The 19,693-nt window shown below is 46.1% G+C and overlaps 2 protein-coding genes across 2 annotated transcripts in view; one reads left to right on the top strand and one right to left on the bottom strand.

Annotated features, from left to right (window-relative positions):
* The window catches only part of stk39 (serine threonine kinase 39), a 32,986-nt gene extending 31,166 nt beyond the window's left edge, over positions 1-1,820 (bottom strand). The window contains exon 1 of the mRNA XM_028990251.1: positions 1,470-1,820. Within this exon, the coding sequence (XP_028846084.1) occupies positions 1,470-1,551 (82 nt within the window). The 5' untranslated portion in view covers positions 1,552-1,820. The remainder of the gene's footprint in view (positions 1-1,469) is intronic.
* Positions 1,821-2,587: 767 nt separating this feature from the next.
* Positions 2,588-19,514, top strand: cers6 (ceramide synthase 6). Its single transcript, XM_028990252.1, has 11 exons — positions 2,588-2,852; positions 5,782-5,887; positions 6,970-7,100; positions 12,524-12,581; positions 15,125-15,175; positions 15,326-15,418; positions 16,133-16,261; positions 16,556-16,662; positions 17,864-18,020; positions 18,235-18,258; positions 18,423-19,514. Exons 1-11 carry the CDS (start codon positions 2,683-2,685, stop codon positions 18,576-18,578), a joined length of 1,182 nt encoding a protein of 393 aa, XP_028846085.1. The 5' UTR covers positions 2,588-2,682; the 3' UTR covers positions 18,579-19,514.
* The last annotated feature ends 179 nt before the right edge of the window (positions 19,515-19,693 follow it).

The raw sequence follows: 19,693 nt of genomic DNA, 5'->3' as shown, positions 1-19,693 counted from the left end.
GTCACGGCTGCCTACTGCTCACCAAGGGTGTTGGTTAAATACAGAGGACACATTTCATTGTGTCACCGTGTGCTGTGCTGCAGTGTTTCACAGCAATAATCACAGGGGGACTGTCCCTGTAACTACTGATTGTAAGTCGCTCTAGATAAGGGCGTCTGGTAAATACTGTAAATTAATATTGCAATTTAGAAAACAAATGGTAATTCACGTTCATTTAGTCCTAGACAGATAAGCAAACGGCACATGTAATGCAGAATGATATAAGGGAAAAAATGTTGTGATTGAAATGATTTACTTGTGGGTAACACACTCGCCTATGAACCAGAAGACCCAGGTTCAAATCCCACTTACTACCATCATGTCCCAGAGCAAGACACTTAACTCTGAGTGTCTGCGGGGGGGGACTGTCCCTGTAACTACTGATTGTAAGTCGCTCTGGATAAGGGTGTCTGATAAATGCTGTAAATGTAAATGAAATGTACTTAATTGCTCATCTATAATAAAACTGGCTGGAAATTACATATGAAATGATGTGCTGAGGAGGTGGAGCACGCCCAGCAGCGTGGACATTCGCACCCGGGCACAGGTGACAGACAGCACACGCCATGCCAACAGCTCGTGACGGATAAGGACGAAGAGAGGACCTCTACGCACGGCCACGGCGATTATGAGCGCTGACCAGACGAGCAGCGCCCCTGCCACTAACCCTTCTCAGCACTGACACCGTGGAGCTTACAGGAGCTTTAGCACTCGACTCATCCTCGCACGGCGATGAACGTCCCTGTGCGTTTCCACCGAGGGCATAGAAAGAGGGAGATGTTCGTACGAACGGTGCACGTGGCATGATTGCAGAAGTTCCACAGAAAATAAAGAAGAAAAGAAAACCCCTTAAGTTTGAATGAACTGGGTGCAATGCGCGGTCCGGCCGAAAGGTGGCGCGCAAGGGCGCACGTTTTATTCCGCGGCAGATTAAAAAATGATTTTACCTGTTACGGTGCGAACGCTGGCAGGATCGGCACGCCGTGGACCCGAGCGTGGGTGATAACGCGAGAGATTTAAAAAAAAAAAATAAAAATAAAAAATAAAGCGCCGGCTCGGACGAAGTCTTTCCGGGGCGGTGAATAACGCGCGCCGGCACAGTAACTTCCTCCAGCCCGGCGGGCGCTTTTACGCGCAGAGACGGTCCGCTGGACACGTGCCACGGCCACGCATCAGTTAATAAACACTCGTGTGCACAATGATGTACGTGTACAACATATAACACGCGTGTGTATGCGCGTAACACGCCAGGTCGTTTAAAGCAGCAACGTCTCCGCATCACGTCCGCATTGCAAAGCGTCCGCGCAGCGTCATATGAAGGGAAGGAGAGAGAGAGGGAGAGAGAGGGGGGGGGGGGGAAGCCGGTAGGCCCTCTCTCCGCCATTCGCTCGCAAAAGACACACGCACACACACACACGGCGATTACGAACCTATAACCTCGTGCAGCTCGTAGGAGTCGCGGACGATGGGCCAGCTCGGCGCGGCGGCCGGAGACTCGCCTTGCTCCGCCATGATGCTCGGCTGCCTGTGAGCGGTGAGAAGTGCCCTCGGCTGCTGACAGGAGGGGTGTCAGCTGCTGCGGGGTGGCGCGGTGGAGCGCCGGTATATACACGGAGCGGTCGCCGTCGTCGTCGTCATCGTCGTCACCGTCAGCATCATCAACAACCGCGGCACTAATAAAGACATACGTTAATAACGCCCCTCGTCGTAATTAACACGCTATAATTCACTAGTTACGTTCTGCAGTCTGTTGCGTTGTTTTACTTTTCACTGTCAGTAGACTGAAGGTGCAGATTAAAAAAAAACTTTTTTTTTTTTTTTTTATTGCGACATAATAAATGTAAATGCATTGTTCCGACGATTACATTTTGCGCGTTTAGTAGAGGGCAGGTGGTAAATTAGAGGGCGCAGAAAGCGGCGCAGCGCCTGGCCACCAGGTGTCGCTGCTGCACAGGGTACAAAAACACACGCACACACACACACACACACACAAAAATCGAATTACTTTATAAAAACGGCGCGATGGGGAAAAGCGAAAAATGTATATGCAAAGAGACGGCTTCGGGGACGGGGTCGTTGTACGTGCAAGAATTAAAAAAGACCGTTTTAATTTCCTCGATTTGAGCAGTTTTATACGTTCCACTTTATACACATTTATTTATGCATGTATTACACATTTCATATAATTAGTTGTCAATTAAATTAAACATTTAAATCCCTAAGCAAAATTAATCCGCAAAAAAACACGCGAACAGTGTAAAATATATTAAATGTATTTTTTTCCCAGAATATAGCACTAATTGAATCGTTAAAGTGTATATAATTCAATAAATGCCTTGTACAATTAATTAACACTGGGGAGAATTGGTTTTATTACGTTCCTTGCGTGTGGCGTGCTCCACGCGTGTGTCTTTAAATGACCGTGCGCGGAGTGGCACGCAAGCGCGCCAATCGCCGTCGGGAACCACGCGTCCGTCCCACGTCATTGGCCAGCGCCGACCAATAAGGAACCCGTGGGGGCGGGGCCACCCCTTCCCGAGCCCGTCGTCAGTCGGAAACCTGCTAAGATCGGCCGTGAGCGAGTGTGGCATCCCGCGTTGAGTGCGCTGCAGGGCCGCGATAAAAAAAAAAACTCTCGGCGCCATGGCCGGCGTCCTGGCGTGGTTCTGGAACGAGCGCTTCTGGCTGCCGCACAACGTGACCTGGGCCGACTTGAAGAGCACCGACGAGTCCAGCTTCCCGCAGGCGGAGGACCTGTACCTGGCGTGTCCTCTGGCGTTCTGCGTCTTCATGGTGCGCCTCGTGTTTGAAAGGTGCGTGTCGGGATGCGAGCACGGCTTTCTGGTTCAGGGCCGCTGTCCAGCAGTTATTTTCACCACAACCAGCGCAAGCTGTCAACGTTCATTGTTATTATTATTACTTGTTTTTAATCTTAATCCTTATCAAATGTCCCAGTGAAGCTGACTGTGTTTTCGGGCCTCTGGGAACCAGATCGAGAAACCTCAGGTGTAGACGGACCACCTTTCGAACTGGTCTAGACATCATTATTATTATTATTATTATTATTATTATTATTATTATTATTATTATTATTATTATACAGGCCTGGATGGGGATGATGGTTGCATGTTTTGGCACGTGACGGACCTGGGATCCATGCGGTACCAGATGGCCTACCGTCCTGCTCACCGGGAGGCCGGCTAAAGGACCCATAAATCACCCGCCATGTGACTGGACTCAAATATTAAAACCACCCAGAAGCACAGAAGCCGTTGGGGGGTTTGGCCCCGTGGATTCTTTCATCAGATCTCTTCGGGTTTGCACAGCGCCTGTGCGTGATGCACAGGTGCAACGCTGTGTTGCGTCCCACTAAACGCCCCCAAAAGTAGCGTGACTGCAATGTTACATCAGTCGAGCGTTGCTGAAAGCAGGCAGGATGGACAACGTGTCAGTTGTCGTTCTGCACTTGCCCAATAGCCCCAGAACCGCAGCGTCACATTTTAAAACTCTGCGAGCAGCTAAAGCCTTCCTGCCACTGCTCTCCGGCAGTTTGCCCCTGAGCGCTGCATGGGGTCATGCCCCCCGAACCACTGGGCAGCAAGGGGTCCGAGTCTGCACACCACATACCCACGCTTTAAGCAATAACTAAGTAATAACGAGTTAATGGCTCGCTTTGTTCATCCCACGATCTTTGACACCTTGAATAAATTAGTTTTAAATAATTGCTCGGCCCAACGGCGGCCAGGCGATGGTTTGTCGGTCTTTTAAGTGGAGTGTGCAGAGAGAGAGAGAGAGAGAGAGTTTTTTTCTATCCTTCGTCTGCCATAATGCAACAAACGTGCAGCATGCTTGTAACTGCAACCAACTGAAAAATCTCCTTCAACTCTCGCACCTTGCGCCTGTAAAGCTTAAAGAGGTGAAAGGTCACAGCCGTCGTTAGGCACGATTCTGCAGGGATAACTTGCATTAATTGCACCGTTCTTGGAATAGGCCATTTAAGACCACTGTCATGATCCGGACCGGCAGGGGTTGACTCCAGATCCGGGGTCCGGACCGGAGTTTCATGTTTGTCTCGTGTAATGTTCCCTGATCGTGTTCACCTGCTGTCTATTTATATAATTGTATAAAGCTATCCTGTTCGTGTCTGTTCACCGTCGGGTCATTGTGCGTGTAGATGTTCCCTTGTCTCGTGAAGTTTGTATTAAACCCCTGTCCTGTGATCATGCGAATGCGTCCTCCTTCACCGCCATGTCCAGCCCACCCGTGACAACCACATGCTCGATGAGATATCCCTTTTCGACTGGACAGCGACGCACCTCCGGTAATCGCCAGTTCCCCGCCATGATCCACGTCAGGTTTTTAATCAGTTCCCCAGGCGTGACAGACTCTCGGCGGCCTACGAAAGCTACCGTGGGGTCGAGAGGATCTGTCACGCGGTCCATGTTCCCCCTGGCGATTCCGGAGGCGGGGAGTACCGACGAATCCGTGCGGCCGGACCTCGATGGCCTACGAAAGCTACCGTGGGGTCGAGGAGACCGGTCGCGCAGTTCAGGTGCTCCCGGCGTTAACCGAGACAAGGGAGGCGGCGAACTTCCCAGCGGGACGTGCCGGAGACTGACCGGAGTGACGGTGCCTACGGACGGCGGACAGGACGCCGGTCCCCCACGGACGAGCCGTGCTTTGGCCCGGGCCTGACGCCGCCGGTGCAGGACAACCGCCACTCGTCCTTATGGACTTCTCCCCCCTTTCATGGACCGTTTTGTGGGCACTCCCAGGTGGTAGTGCTTTTAGGGGGGAGTACTGTCATGATCCGGACCGGCAGGGGTTGACTCCGGATCCGGGGTCCGGACCGGAGTTTCATGTTTGTCTCGTGTAATGTTCCCTGATCGTGTTCACCTGCTGTCTATTTATATAATTGTATAAAGCTATCCTGTTCGTGTCTGTCCTGTGATCATGCGAATGCGTCCTCCTTCACCGCCATGTCCAGCCCACCCGTGACAACCACATGCTCGATGAGATATCCCTTTTCGACTGGACATTGATGGGAATCTAAGTTGATTCCTATTCAGGTCCAGCGCTTGATGTTTAACATTTATGGCATTTATCAGGCCACAGCGCCTTACAATCAGTAGTTAGAGGGACAGTCCCCCCCTGGAGACACTCAGGGTTAAGTGTCTTGCTCAGGGACACGATGGTAGTAAGCGGGGTTTGAACCTGGGACTTTGTGGTCACCTGGTTCACAGGCGAGTGTCTTACCCGCTAGGTGGAAAGATTTCACTTTATTGTGACGTTGGATTCTTTTCAGCCAGTAAAAAGGCCAATTGGCAACAATTAATGACTAAATCACCAGCAATTATTAAGTAAAAAGCGGTGATGCGTTATGTTACGATCCGTAAGCGTATGCGTGTTGCATAATGGGCTAGAAATGGATGTTTTTAGTGTGTCACATTATGTCCCAGGTGCCATTCAGAGTGGATTTAGATGTAGGATAGTTATTTTTTTGGGGTGAAGAACGTGTTTTAACATCTCTGCAGTTGTCCAAGGGCAAACCATTTATTTTGTCTGGGTACCAGTGATGCTGATCTAACCCGTCAGTCCGCTATCGGCGTGATGTAGATGCATGCCATGGCGGGCTCTGAGTCTGAGGGCTTTTTTTTTTCTATGACAAATAATACCTGACTTAGAACATGCACTTAATAAGTTCATCCAAATAAAACAATTAATCAATTGTTGTTATTCCAGGTTCATTGCAAGACCCTGTGCCTTGGGTTTGAAAATACAGGCGAGCGGACCTCAGAAAGCCCAGCCTAATGCCATCCTAGAGAAGGTCTTCACCGCCATCACCAAGGTAATCGTCCCTGGTTTATTGATCCTGTTTCTGGCGGGCTCCCCGTTTTGTTCCAACCCACGCTGCTTTTCAGCCCGTCACATTCTTTATCACACCATCAACGATTATCTAATTAAGGTTGGGTTGGCGTGGTTGGCACTAAGGTGGGGACCAGATGGACCAAGGAGGAAATCTGGCTTGAACTGGGATTGGACAAGCAGTGAACAACCAGTGGCATCCAGCTGAGATCTGGTGACAGAATAGGCTGGCCAATTGAATGCTGAAATTGTTAGATGGGTTTTAGTGAAGAATTGGAGGATGCCTCAAATGGACTGACGCCTGTTCCGGGCGCCTGTCATGGCTGCCCACTGCTCACCAAGGGTGATGGTTAAAGGCTCGTTGTGTCACCGTGTGCCGTGCTGCTCTGTTTCACAATGACAATCACTTCACTTTCAGCAGATGAGACACGGAGGAGCAACAGTCTGCTTCGTAAAGAGCAACAGTGAGTTCAGAAAACGGGACTTCTGGATCATCTTTTTATTAATATCTGTGCCTCGGTCTGCTGACGCACCACCGACGCTATTTTTAGCACCGCACAGAAGGAAGTTTCCTTGATGAGCGTTCAGAACGGCGTACAGAGTGAGGCGGGCAGACTCGAGCTCCAGAGGAGGAGGCGTTCACTGCAACTACCGCAAACGTGTCGCTTTCATTAAAGGTCCCCTGACATTTTTTTTTTTTTTTGCTTTTATATCAGTCTTGTTGGTCCCCTTATACTGTATCTGACGTCGTGGTGCAGAATTACAGCCACTTTGATCCAGTCCCACAATTAGATTTCCCAGGACGCGCCGTTTCCGTGTCTGTAGCTTTAAATGCTAATGAGGAGGAGGGCGGCCAATTGAAGTTGAGGGGACATTCGTGGAAATGACATCATCAACACCGTTCACCAACCACAATGTTTGGTGCAGACAGGATGTCGTGTCTGCGTTTAAGTAGCTGCCGATACCCAGCGCTGGTGCATAAAAATATGCATTTAAAAGAACGTAGCTTGATTTTATCGGCACTACACGTAAAGCACAAATAAGAAAATCTCATTTCTGTTCCAGCACCCAGACGAGAAGAGGCTAGAGGGTCTGTCCAAGCAGCTGGACTGGGACGTGCGCACCATCCAGCGGTGGTTCCGACAGCGCCGCAACCAGGAGAAACCCAGCACTCTGGCGCGCTTCTGCGAGAGCATGTACGTCCGCCTCTTCCTTCATGACTGAGACTATAACTTGCTGCGGAACATCTTTTCTGTGTCAGTTCTGGAGCTCCACCAGGCACCTAGATTCAAGACGTCCTTGGGAGATAAATGGCCTCCAACGATTTCACATCGTTTCTACAGTATAGTTAACATTACCAGTGCTGTTCAACATTTATTCGGGAGCCTGGAAGACACCCTTCCAAGGACATTTTTGGAGCCAGTGGCATTTACATTTACAGCATTTACCAGACGCCCTTATCCAGAGCGACTTACAATCAGTACATTTACATTTACAGCATTTATCAGACGCCCTTATCTAGAGCGACTTACAATCAGTATTACAGGGACAGTCTCCCTGGAGCAATTTAGGGTTAAGTGTCTTGCTCAGGGACACAATGGTAGTAAGTGGGATTCGAACCCGGGTCTTCTGGTTCATAGGCGAGTGTGTTACCTACTAGGCTACTACCTACCAGTAGTTACAGGGACAGTCCCCCCCTGGAGACACTCAGGGTTAAGTGTCTTGCTCAGGGACACAATGGTAATAAGTGGGGTTTGAACCTGGGTCTTCTGGTTCATAGGCGAGTGTGTTACCCAGCAGGCTACTACCACCCTAGTGGCAGGTATAGCATGGAGCAGAACAGTATTTGGCAGCCACCGATTGTGCAAGGTGTCCCATTTAAAAAGATGAGCGAGGTCTGTAATTTTCATCATAGGTGCACTTCAACCGTGATAGACAAAAAAAAAAAATCATATCATATGATTTTTAAACAATGTATTTGTATAATGGTGCAGAAAATAAGTATTTGGTCAATAGCAAAAGTTCATCTCCATACTTTGTAATGTCACCTTGACAGGGGTCAAACTTTTCCTGTAGGTCCTCACCAGGTTTGGTATTTTGGCCCATTTTTCCATGCAGATCAGGTTGAGGTTGAAGTTTATTGTCATATGTACAAAGTACAGCGTACAGAGCACAATGAAATTCTTACTTGAAAACCTCTCCCATGTAGACAGAACATAAAACATGATGATGATCTTCTCGGGAGCTGTGATTATTTAAAAATCATACAATGTGCTTTCCTGAAATTTTTTACATTCTGTCTCTCATGTTTGAAGTGATGATAAAAATGACAGCCCTCTCTCATCTTCTTAAGTGGGACAACTTGCACAAAATTGCCCCCTGGGAAAACGCATATATTGTTGCCAACTCTGGTCTTAATTTTGCATGGAGTTGTAGTAACAATGTACCAACAATTTTAATACAATAATACTAACAATTTAAAAATGCAGATGTTGTTATAATAGCATTCGAAACTAGCCAAATAAACTTAAGAGACAATAACCTTCATAATATATTCATGTCATGGACATGTTCTTCATAGTATATTCAGAAACAGGCACCACCTCTCGTCTGATAATTTGGGGGTTGGGAGGTGACCAGGCTGTGGTTTAGGCTACTCTCTTTGTCTTGCTGTGTCAAGGGGAGGTTGGGCATGGATGGATGGAGCGATGGAGTTTTTTCACACTGGGGAGCCATCAGGGCTGTCGCATGTCGCATCAAAGCCATGCTTGGCCAGTGGAGCATTCATCATTTATTTATTTATTTATTTATTGGCCCAGGAGACTTGTACTCAGCCTGGACCCTCAAGTAGCATCACCCATTAAGCATTCTGAAGAGCACATAAGCTGACTTTTAAAAAGAAATTTGTGGGTTTTTTCGAGCCGGATATTTGGATGTTTGTCGTTCCTCGCATGCTTTTTGTTCTCCAGAAAGCTGCAGGCTCCCTTTCTTTTCCCCATTAAGCCAACAAAGAGTGCAGCAGTGGCAGCAGACGTGTCTATCTTTGCCGGCCACATTATTAGACACACCAACCTTATAGACCCACAGTTGAGGGAGCCTGGCTGCCCTTATTAAAATTTGGGTGAGATTCCTTCTGCATTCATCATCAATATGCGAACGAGAGCCGGCGTGAGCCGCAACACCGCACGGATGTTGACTTTCGCGTTCTAGGTTGAATTGGGGAGGGGACAGGATGAGAGGGAAGAGTAGAGACGGGATTGAGGTGGAGAAGGAGCCGAGTCGAGTTGACGAATGGCAATCAATGACTGAGCGCCTGACAGTGGCCATCTTGCCAATTTATGGGAGTCACGTTACCTCATCTCCGCGTTGCTCCAGCCCGGTCACATGGTTGAATCACGTGACATTTACATTTACAGCATTTACCAGACGCCCTTATCCAGAGCGACTTACAACCAGTAGTTACATGGACAGTCCCCCCCTGGAGCAATTTCGGGTTAAGTGTCTTGCTCACAATGGTAGTAAGTGGGATTCGAACCCGGGTCTTCTGGTTCATAGGCGAGTGTGTTACCCACTAAGCTCAAAATCATTTTGAATTAAGTCAAATGCATTATGTATCTTGAAGGTTGAACACCACATTTAGGGAACAAATTTCATTAGCGGTTAATATATCACTAGTATTAGTAATTCCGGTGCGGTTGAGTTCAGTTTATAGACGTCACGGAATCATCGTGGTCCCCTTGTTGTAAAAGGGGGCTGGACTATTTTGTTTTTTTTTTGGACAATGGATTGATTTTTTCCGTCGCTCCATCTCGTTTCTTTCAGTCGGCACGTTTGTTGCCGAGCGCTGATTAAAGCTCCATCTTTTATTCATGGCTTCGGCCGCTTTCGCTTTGATGGCACGAGCCGCCAACCTCGGTTTCCCTCTGCAGCCCACTTCAGCCTGGGTGACTCAGAACAGAGCCGCTGTGCTGAGCCGCATGTCGTCGGGGATCTTTAGGGTGCCGTGTTTTTTTTTTTTACGGGCTTTTACCGAGAGTCCTCATAACTGTGTATTAATAGCACTAATTCAACTTTTCCTTCGTTTTTTTTTTTTTTTTTTTCAAAACCAGTTGCTAAGCAACAACCTTGAACCTTTACTTGTTTAGATAATTTGTCAGGTGCGGGCAGCTAAATTATGTTGTTTTATCAATTCCGTACCGTTGGGCAGGACTTGTCACAATCAATTTTGCCAAACAGGAGTGTTCGTAAAAGGCCGCCATGAGGTGCTCGGAGCGGCCTGTTTCACTGACGCGTAGTAAAATTATTGCCAGTGCGGTTAAGGAAATCATATTAAAGCAGCTTTAGAGACATGTCTGCACTGCAAACTTGAACGGCCTGGATTTGTGTTTTTATGTACAGTACAGTCCAAAAGTTTGGACACACAGTTATGTACTTAACAAAAAAAGGTGAAATAAGTGAAAACATGTTTTATATTCTAGTCTCTTTGCTCTGATTCCTGCTTTGCACACTCTTGGCATTCTCTCGATGAGCTTCAAGAGGTCGTCACCTGAAATGGTTCTCCAACAGTCTTGAAGGAGTTCCCAGAGGTGTTTAGCACTTGTTGGGGTCCAGCTCACCCCAAACCATCTCGACTGGGTTCGTAACTCATTCATAGTTTTGATGCCTTCAGTGAGAATCTACCAACGTAAATGGTCATGAAAATAAAGAAAACACATTGAACGAGAAGGCGTGTCCAAACTTTTGGCCTGTACTGTACTGTACGTGTGTGTGTGTGTGTGTGTGTGTGTGTGTGTATCATTGTGAGCCATCAGAACAGATCAGAGCACTCACTGACAATGGGGGCTGCAGTTCCTCCAGCTATCCTTTAAACTCCCCAAGCCTGTCAGGTCAGCCTACTGTACTTTCTGCTGGAGCGTTTTGATGATAATGATTATGATGATGATGATGAAGATGTTGTGTAACATCCTCATCTGAAGGAAAGAGTGTTCCTCAGAAGCGGCCTGTTATTTTACTGAGATTAATGCACATTTTCAAAAAAGAAAGAGGTGAGGACAAACTAACGTTATTTTGCCTAGATTTCAGAAAACAATGTGACGTTAGTTAAAGCTTCTTAGTTTGCAATCTGCAGTTAAGTCATATGTACGCTACGTGTAACTTTTTTACATTTTGAATAAGAGTATCTATGAGAGTAGCCATTTGAGTTAAATTGGTAAAACTAGTAAGATTAGTGTGTTGCATGTTTCTCCAAGAAAGAGGAGAGGATGAAGTTTACCATGTTTTCTTATATTTGCTCTTGTCTGGCAATAAATATGTTGCATTACAAGTAACATTGTGGGCTTTCCAAACGTATGTATGTACAAACTTACTGCTGCGGTCCGTATCTTGCGTTCTTCGCATTGGTTTTTAATAGATCGTATATGGATATGGATGCAATACTCGAGTAATTTTATAGGTGCAGTATTGCGACAACCATTTATTTTGCTTGCGGCCTTGACACTGACCCCTAGTGGTAAGGAGCACACATTACAGGTTACAACGCACGGTACGGACGCACCTACATCAGCACAAACGTTAACAACGTATACGCATACGTAGCTCACAGGAAGTAGATTTCTGGCCTTAGTCGCCTATTATTCCTGCTTCTAGCAGCGCTGGTAAAATAAAGCCGTTTGTTTCATTCCCGGAAGTCGCTTGAACAGGCCCAGTTCTACGCATTTAATATGGGGACGTGTCTGATCGACGTCTCTCCACGCCATTTGATCACTTCTGCAGGTGGCAGCCACGAGCCTGTCCCCGTGGGGAAGGCGCACGGCCCAGGGGGACGTGAGAACGCATCTCGGTCACGCTAGTGTGTCGGCCATTAAGTAAGGGGTCGGCGGGGCCACGGCCGACTCAGCCGTCCTGGCGTGCGTAGCGCCCCACTGGGGGTTCTTGCCGTCTGCATCACAGGTGGCAACACGGTACGGCTACAATGTGTGCGGAGACGTACACGCTACGCCGCTCATTAAATATCATTAGAAGCTCTCGTTTGGAAGCTTACACTGTTTTGGAACCGGACTACTTTTGAGGAGCCCAGTTTTTAGGGCAGTTGGCAAACAGCGAGGCAGCAGCCGCTTTGGAAAGACAAATTCATACGCCTGCCCAGCTTTTCAGTTCGGACCTGTGTCGGTTCTAACCGCATCTGCCTGTTTTTCTGTTGAGATTTATCGATCTTTAATCAGCTCAGTGCATATTTCTTAATTGAGAGAGTTAGGAAGGCTAAAAAAGCCGTGTTTCACAACTGGTGCATCCCTATAGTGCACGAACCATAATGCACCAGTGCTGTATCACACGGTGTAAGATGACCTTGAGTGAATACAGAACATAATGGGATATGCGACATGCAGTTTATATTCATTCGTGGCTGCTTTAGCATGTCACCATATATATTCTCTTCATAATTAAGATCTTATTTACAGACATACGCAATATTCAGACTATTAACACAATGCACATAAAGTGCAATAAAAAATAACGTGCAAGTAAAGAAACTTACACGTTAGTTTGTGTAATCAGTGAAACGAATGAGGTCAGCTCACACTCACACAGCTCACTCCTCTGTCTCAATTTGTCCCTACAGGTGGAGATTCACCTTTTACCTCTACATATTCACGTATGGGGTGCGCTTTCTCAAGAAGGTAAGCTCACACCGGTGCACCTCCTTACGTTTCATGATAATGGAATACGATGCATACGTTTACATTTACAGCATTTATCAGACGCGTTCATCCAGAGCGACTTACATCCAGTAGTTGATAGAACAGTCCCCCTGGAGACAAGTGTCTTGCTCAGGGACACAATGGTAGAAAGTGGGGTTTAGAACCTGTGACATTGTTCATAGTCGGGTTTGGTGCTTAAATGCACAATAAATTTTTCTGATCTGAAAAGATCCAATTCCTTTAAAAGCATTCAGAACTGTAACAAGTCTTTTATACTTTTTTCAGAAAAGAGAGTATGAATATAAAAGCGAATATAAAAAATAAAATAAAAAACAGAACGCATTGTTCAAGTTTCCTGTGTTGGATGTTTGTCCCACTGTCTGCATTGCTTGTTGCAGGCTTCTGTATTTGAGTCATGTGACCCATTTTCTAATATAAATTAGAATATGAATAGAGTTTAGGATTCTTTAAAAAGTAAAAAAAGGGAATTGTTATACACAAACAATCATTTTTTTTAAAGTATGTATTCCAATAGAGGAATGATTTCTAACTCCCATCCGTAATAAATATGCTAATTGGGCCGCTGGCATGACAAAGCACGTTTTTTTTTGCTAAATGAGTCCACCTCGCTGCTGCCCGGCCAGGTCTCCCCCGTGGCTGACGTTAATACCGGCACGTCACGTGGCGAGACGACTGAGTTCAGATGCAGGATGGGTTAAATCAGCCGTGAAATTGGATTCGGGATTCACGTTCTTGACGTCTTCGTCCTCACGTTGTCCAATATCGCTGTCGTACTCCCCGTGTCCTGTTGGATTCTCTCAAAATCCCCCGTGCTGGAATAGAAATGCGAATAAAACATCCGTTTGTGGTCTACGTGTCAATCGCTCTCCGGAACCAAAAGTGACCCCAGAGTGAACAGAAGTGAAAGTGCAGAGACGGAACCGTGCGCGGAACCGAGGTGTGACGAAGAGACGGACAGTCACCCCGGTAAATGTCTTTTAGACGTGCTGATTTCTGATGTGTGGATTACATTAATTTCTTTAGTTTACTTTCATTTCTTAGCCGCACTTGCATGATTGGTTTACGCCACATGTACTGTGTATGTGGTGAAGAAATAATTTACTTTAGGTACTTTACCTGTGCCAAAAATGAAAAGTCTAGACACGCCTACTCATTTATGGGTCTAAAGACTGCTGAAAACTATGAAATAACACGCGTGAGGACATTTTTTGCTGTGACGGCAGCATTTCACACTCTTGTCCTCTCTCCGCCCCTTAAGTTGGACGACAGGGACGTTTTTCAGGTCCTGAAGGTTCATGCTGAACACTTTCTCATCGTTCTCATCATTTTCAAAGTGAAGTGATGTTCAAAGTGAAGTGATTGTCACATGTGATACACAGCAGCACAGCACACTGTGCACACAGTGAAATTTGTCCTCTGCTTTTAACCCATCACTCTTAGTGAGCAGTGGGCAGCCATGACAGGCGCCCGGGGAGCAGTGTGTGGGGACGGTGCTTTGCTCAGTGGCACCTCAGTGGCTTCGAACCAGCAACCTTCTAATTATGGGGCCGCTTACTTAACCGCTAGGCCACCCACTGCCCCATGTTAATGCGCATCTCATCAAGCAGCATGGAGGTAGAAAGAGGCGAACCTGAAAAAACTGATTCACTTTCTCCTGATACCCACTTATTTATTTATTTATTTATTTATTTAGTTAGTTAGTTAGTTAGTTAGTTAGTATTTGTAATGTTAGCATCTAGAGCAGCATGTTTCTAATCCGTGCGCCGGTTTTCAGTCGTACTAAAATCATGGAAAAGGGTTTTCTAATAACGAACGGAGCTTTTAAAGTGACCGACTTTGTGGGCATTTGCATGGAAAAATCATGAAAACTACACCTCCACATGGGGGGGGGAGGGGGGGGGGGGCGCTCATAGTTAATATAATCATTTTCATAATTGGTGAGAATAGAGTGTACCCCTGGAAGCAGATGGGTACTTGTGGGAAAACAGAGTAAGATTCTGTTCTTTGGTCTGGTTTATGCATTTTGTTTGGCATAAGAGAAAGCAGAACTGAAAAGTCCACAGACACACACACACTTCCCAGGCGCGTTACGGCTCTGTTAGGGCTCTGTTGGCAGGAGCTGTTTCCCTGGTTCTGCTCCGCTTTCCTCGCCGATGCTGAAGCATAGCCGGTCGTGCCTCATTTCCTTATTTATTTCTGCGTTACGGTGCTTCCAACTGGGCAAATAGTGTTACAGTCGTTCTAATCAACTTTCAATCAGGACAAGTGTTGGTAAATGTCATTTAAAGCTCATTTCTGACTTCCTCAGCCCTCCACAGCATCTCGTGAAAGTTATTTTTGTACGTTCTCTGTGTTTCCCAGCGGGCCGACAGCTAAATATTAACATGGAAGCAGTCAAATCTGGATAAAGACGAAAAAAAGATGAAACGGCCCAAGTCTCCAGCTCCAAACACGTCTCATTCGGTAACCCCATGTCTTTAATTTATTTTCTCTTTCTGCAGACCCTGTGGCTGTGGAACACTAGAGAATGCTGGAACAACTACCCATATCAGGTGAGCGGAGCGTGAATCACACTGCAGTATACGGCGAGATCACTCCGAACGTTCACGTACGACACACGTACCGTGCACGCCGGGAATTAGCAAATATATAATACAAATATGTACCAAATATCAAATGAAAAGGTTCTTCTGTTTCTATAGGCACTCACAGTGGACCTACATTACTACTACATCGTGGAGCTGTCCTTCTACCTGTCCCTCCTGCTCACTCAGTTCACAGACATCCGCAGGAAGGTAAGTCCACCCGCCAGGCCTGCCCACGTCCCGGGTCAAATCAGCAATGAGGGACATTTCGCTCCATACTGGGGCAGTAGATCTAACGGACTAATCATTTAATTGTATGAGCAAACCACCCGTTTTCGTTTTAGTTTAATTGAATTTGTCCACGCCGCTATCATTAATGTCACAAGTCATGTGATTTGAGCTGACCTCGCCCACTTCGCTCTGTCTGCCGGTCTCCCCCCCCTCGCCACAGCTGCCGAACACGGGCCCGTCTGTTTATTTGTTTCTCCATCTCCCCCCCCCTGCTCTCAGCTCACCATTGGCCGCCTGCACGTTGTCATTTTTGCTCTCTCTGTCTCTCCTTTCAGTTCAGCTCTCATGCCCACATTCAGCCAGCATGGGGGGACGTCCTCCACACCACACAGTATGTTCCTTTGTTAGCCCCGCCCCCTTCTGCATCACCTTCCTCATCCTCACCGACCCTCTTTCAGGCCAAGCCATCCATTTGCAGCACCTGCCTGTAGAGTAGAATACAGTAGAAATAGCCGTAGAAAGTTATGGACTGTGGGTCTGGTTGATGTGAAAGTTCTCACATGACGTGCTGCTCAGAAGGTGGGCTTTTATTCCAGTAACAGTGACTCTGTGTTTCCTGTTGAGGCTAAATGAAGTCCTTTCTGACCAGCCTGATGTTCCAGTGGCGTGACGTATGTGTACCTGTTTCTTCAGGACTTCCCGGTCATGTTGGTCCACCACCTTGCCGCCATCTCACTTATCACCTTCTCTTACGTCAATAACATGGCGCGTGTGGGAACCCTGGTCATGTGTCTCCACGATGCTGCCGACGTCCTACTAGAGGTGACCTGAGACAGGTTTTTATTCACTGTAGATTGTCTGCATCAGCATTGACTGCTGGAGACTCACCTTCACATGGACACGTTTTAGAATGTCTAACATTTTTATGCTTATTTTGACCATTTAAAGTAATATATCCAGAATGATTGGTTTTAGATGTTAGAAGTTAGACATAAGCTGTTTCATCATTCATGCACAGTTTACATACATTTAGTATCGTGGCCGTGAAACGGTTGATAGAATACAAAAGTTTTATCGTATGAAATTGTAAACCGCAACATGTCCCCCTTCCAACAGGCAGCTAAAATGGCCAATTATGCCAAGTGCCAGAGACTGTGCAACCTGCTATTTGTCATGTTTGCCTTGGTCTTTGTGAGTTCCAGACTAGGCGTTTTCCCTGTCTGGTAAGTATAACTTCCGTTTTCCCTTTCTCTGTCATCTGTGTGCCACCAAGCAAGCATCCAAAGTGAAAATGGGGAAAATATCACAAAATCCTGCAAACCAAGAGCGACTCAAAATTCCAAACGAGTTGGTAAACCTCTGCTACAGTAACTCACTGTCGCCTCTGGAGGTGGAGCGTGGTATTACGAGATGGCCAGAACGAGTAGCTAGACTTTCACAGCCTGTTCCATTACTTGTAAATGATTCGGTAAAGAAGGCATTATTTAAGGCCCGTATTATATCATGCATTTTGATGTCAGTCCCTGATAAAGCTCGGGCTTATCCACCACGCTGCAAGCTTTCATCGCACACTTGGCTGCGGTTTACAGACTTCACGCTGGGAGTACCAGCAGACCCTGCAGAGAGCCGGGCTCAGGATAACTTTAAGTGACTTTTAGCCTGGTGGTTGTACCACATACTGTCTCATATACAGAAAATATCAAGCTTTCCCACTTTATCTGACATTTCTGTCTCATCAAATGGCACCATGTCCACCCAGCATGCAGCACAGGTTGTACGTTTGGCTGTAAGTGCTTCCAAAAGTGCAGCTGTAATGAGTGTTAACCAGACCGCGCCATGGCCAGGCAGGTAGAGGTGGTAAGTGGGTTGCCATCCCATTAGAAATTCACTCGCAGCCCGCTGAAGTTTCTGCACTCGGCTCTCGGGACGTCGGTTGGATGTTCGGGCCTCGCTTTCACTTTGCTTCAATATTCCAGACTCGAAATGCGGTGCGGCCCCTCAAAAACCAGCCTGTTTCTTTTCCGTTCATTACTTTAACGCTGTTCAGCTTATGTATGCTTTGCAATAAATACAATGCTGGTGGATGAATACCAAATGCTGGCTTGTTTAATTTTATTCATTTGTATTTAAAACTGGTTGATGCAACATGGATTCTGGCTGTTATTCTGGCTGTGTGAACATTTTCACATGCAGTCAGCATGTTTAATGTGTGTTTACTTTAATTTGCATAAAAACAAGTATTCAGCAATATATATGTGTGTGTGTGTGTGTGTGTGTGTGTGTGTGTGTGTGTGTGTGTGTAAATATATAGTCCTCCAATATGTACACATGAACACCCACGCCTTGTTCATAAATTACATAATCCAGGCCTGCAGATCATTCTTCACCCTTTTGACCTTCGTTCTACCATCTTTAATGCTGTAGGGTTTTAAACTCTACGCTCTTTGAGAGCTGGGAGCTGGTGGGCCCATTCCCATCCTGGTGGGTCTTCAACCTCTTGCTCCTTTTACTGCTGGTACTGCACATGTTCTGGTCCTACCTCATAGTGAAGATCGCCTGCAGAGCCATCTCCAGGGGCAAGGTGGGTGTTTTTTTTTTTAGGTGTATTCGTGCTTCTGAAAAGCTGAAATTCCCATTAGAATGTTCTCAGATCAGGAACCGTTTAGAGAGCGCGTCAGCTGCGCTTGCAACGCAGCAGGGGATGGGATTGAGCCCAGTGCCATTATATAGGACTATTGCCGGGTGGTACTAATGTGTTTTTTTTTTTCTTCCTCTCCCAACCACTAATCCCCAAGGCTGCAAAATGGAATCCTTTGGATGTAAGTAAGAAAGGGAGCCACCATTTGTACAATTTTTTAAAGCCCATGAGTGCTCGCATTTGTCAAATATCAGAAATCCGAACGCATAATTCCCAAATGGGCACAGTTAATTTGAATTAAAATGTGAGACGCTGAAACTGCCCCTCCATAACGTCCCCCTGCAGGTGTCAAAGGACGACCGCAGCGACGTCGAGTCCAGTTCCGATGAGGAGGACGATCCCCCCTGCTCCCTCAAGCACCACAGCTCTTCCAACGGCACTAATGGCGCTCACGGCACCAACGGGTACCTCTCCGGCACCCACAGCCATGATGATCACTGACCACGTCCCCACCCCAGACACTTTACACACTGCACACGGAAGTGAAGGCTGCAGCTCCCCGTTAGTAGATGACTTGTGTGTATTTAATTCATGAATTATACTGTAGGGATGTCACAAGTTCTCGTACGAAAAATCACACTCTTGGGTGCACTAACCTGAACAGTGCAGATCTGGAATTATATGGAATAAAAAAACGCACAAGGCACCTTCTGCATTGGCGTGTTCTTAAAGAGAGACAATTTTTGTCCTATTTTCCTAGAATAATGTTCTAAGAAATTAAAGAGCTGAAACATTCACAGAATAAGATTAATCAAACCTTTTTGGATTTTAGATTTTAATTATATAAATGATCAGTATCGGACCGCTGTGTGCAAGGACATTTGCATCTATTGTATTATAAACATGGCCAGTGTTGGTATTTATTTGGCCAGGTCTGCACGAGATATTGATCAGGTCATGCAAACAAACTAAAAGCCTCAATTTCTGGCCACTATGCAGTATTAAAAATTAAATCCACAGAATTGACAGAGACACTTAATTGGAATATGAAATTCAGTAGTGTTGTTTTTCTGAATTCTGATATTGTGACATCCCTACAACTGTAAAGTTCGCTGTAACCACAGTCCGCGAATTGGTTTTCCTTTTTTTTTTATAATTATTATTTTCATTCTGATACATGTTTCGGGGTGTATCATATTTGCATTTGTTGAATATCGAAGCTTTCCCATTGACCCACTCTCTATGTTTAGCCAATGAATGAAAAGCATGCTGCTGGATGTGTAATTCGCCACCAGAAGAGAGACGACTTCTTCCATTTTTGTCTTTGTATTTATTTATTTTTGTAGATAATAAGTTTTCACCAGTTGTTGGACTTTTTTTTTTTTTTTTTAATTGTATTGATCTTCAATATAATGTTTAAAATGGCACAGATTTAAATTATGCAGCAATTGTTTTTTTTTTTTTTTTTCCATCAGACACTTTTGATTGCTGTGTCACATGCCATAAAACTGGAATTTGCTTGGAATGACACCAAATAACACGTTTTCTACCAAATAGTGTTAAAGCGTGTGTATGTGCGTGTGTGTTTAAGTGCTTTGACCAGTTCTATTCCTGCG

The sequence above is a fragment of the Denticeps clupeoides genome, chromosome 9, assembly GCF_900700375.1.
Source record: "Denticeps clupeoides chromosome 9, fDenClu1.1, whole genome shotgun sequence".
Lineage (NCBI taxonomy): Eukaryota > Metazoa > Chordata > Actinopteri > Clupeiformes > Denticipitidae > Denticeps > Denticeps clupeoides.
This window is presented reverse-complemented; position numbering and strand designations above follow the sequence as displayed.

What these genes read in the sequence shown, in the direction of transcription:
- cers6 (XM_028990252.1), top strand. Translation starts at nt 2,683, where the DNA reads ATGGCCGGCGTCCTGGCGTGGTTCTGGAACGAGCGCTTCTGGCTGCCG. An exon ending in TCTTCACCGCCATCACCAAG is followed by an intron (nt 5,888 to 6,969) that starts GTAATCGTCCCT and finishes TTTCTGTTCCAG; the next exon opens with CACCCAGACGAGAAGAGGCT. An exon ending in GAGCCATCTCCAGGGGCAAG is followed by an intron (nt 18,021 to 18,234) that starts GTGGGTGTTTTT and finishes CTAATCCCCAAG; the next exon opens with GCTGCAAAATGGAATCCTTT.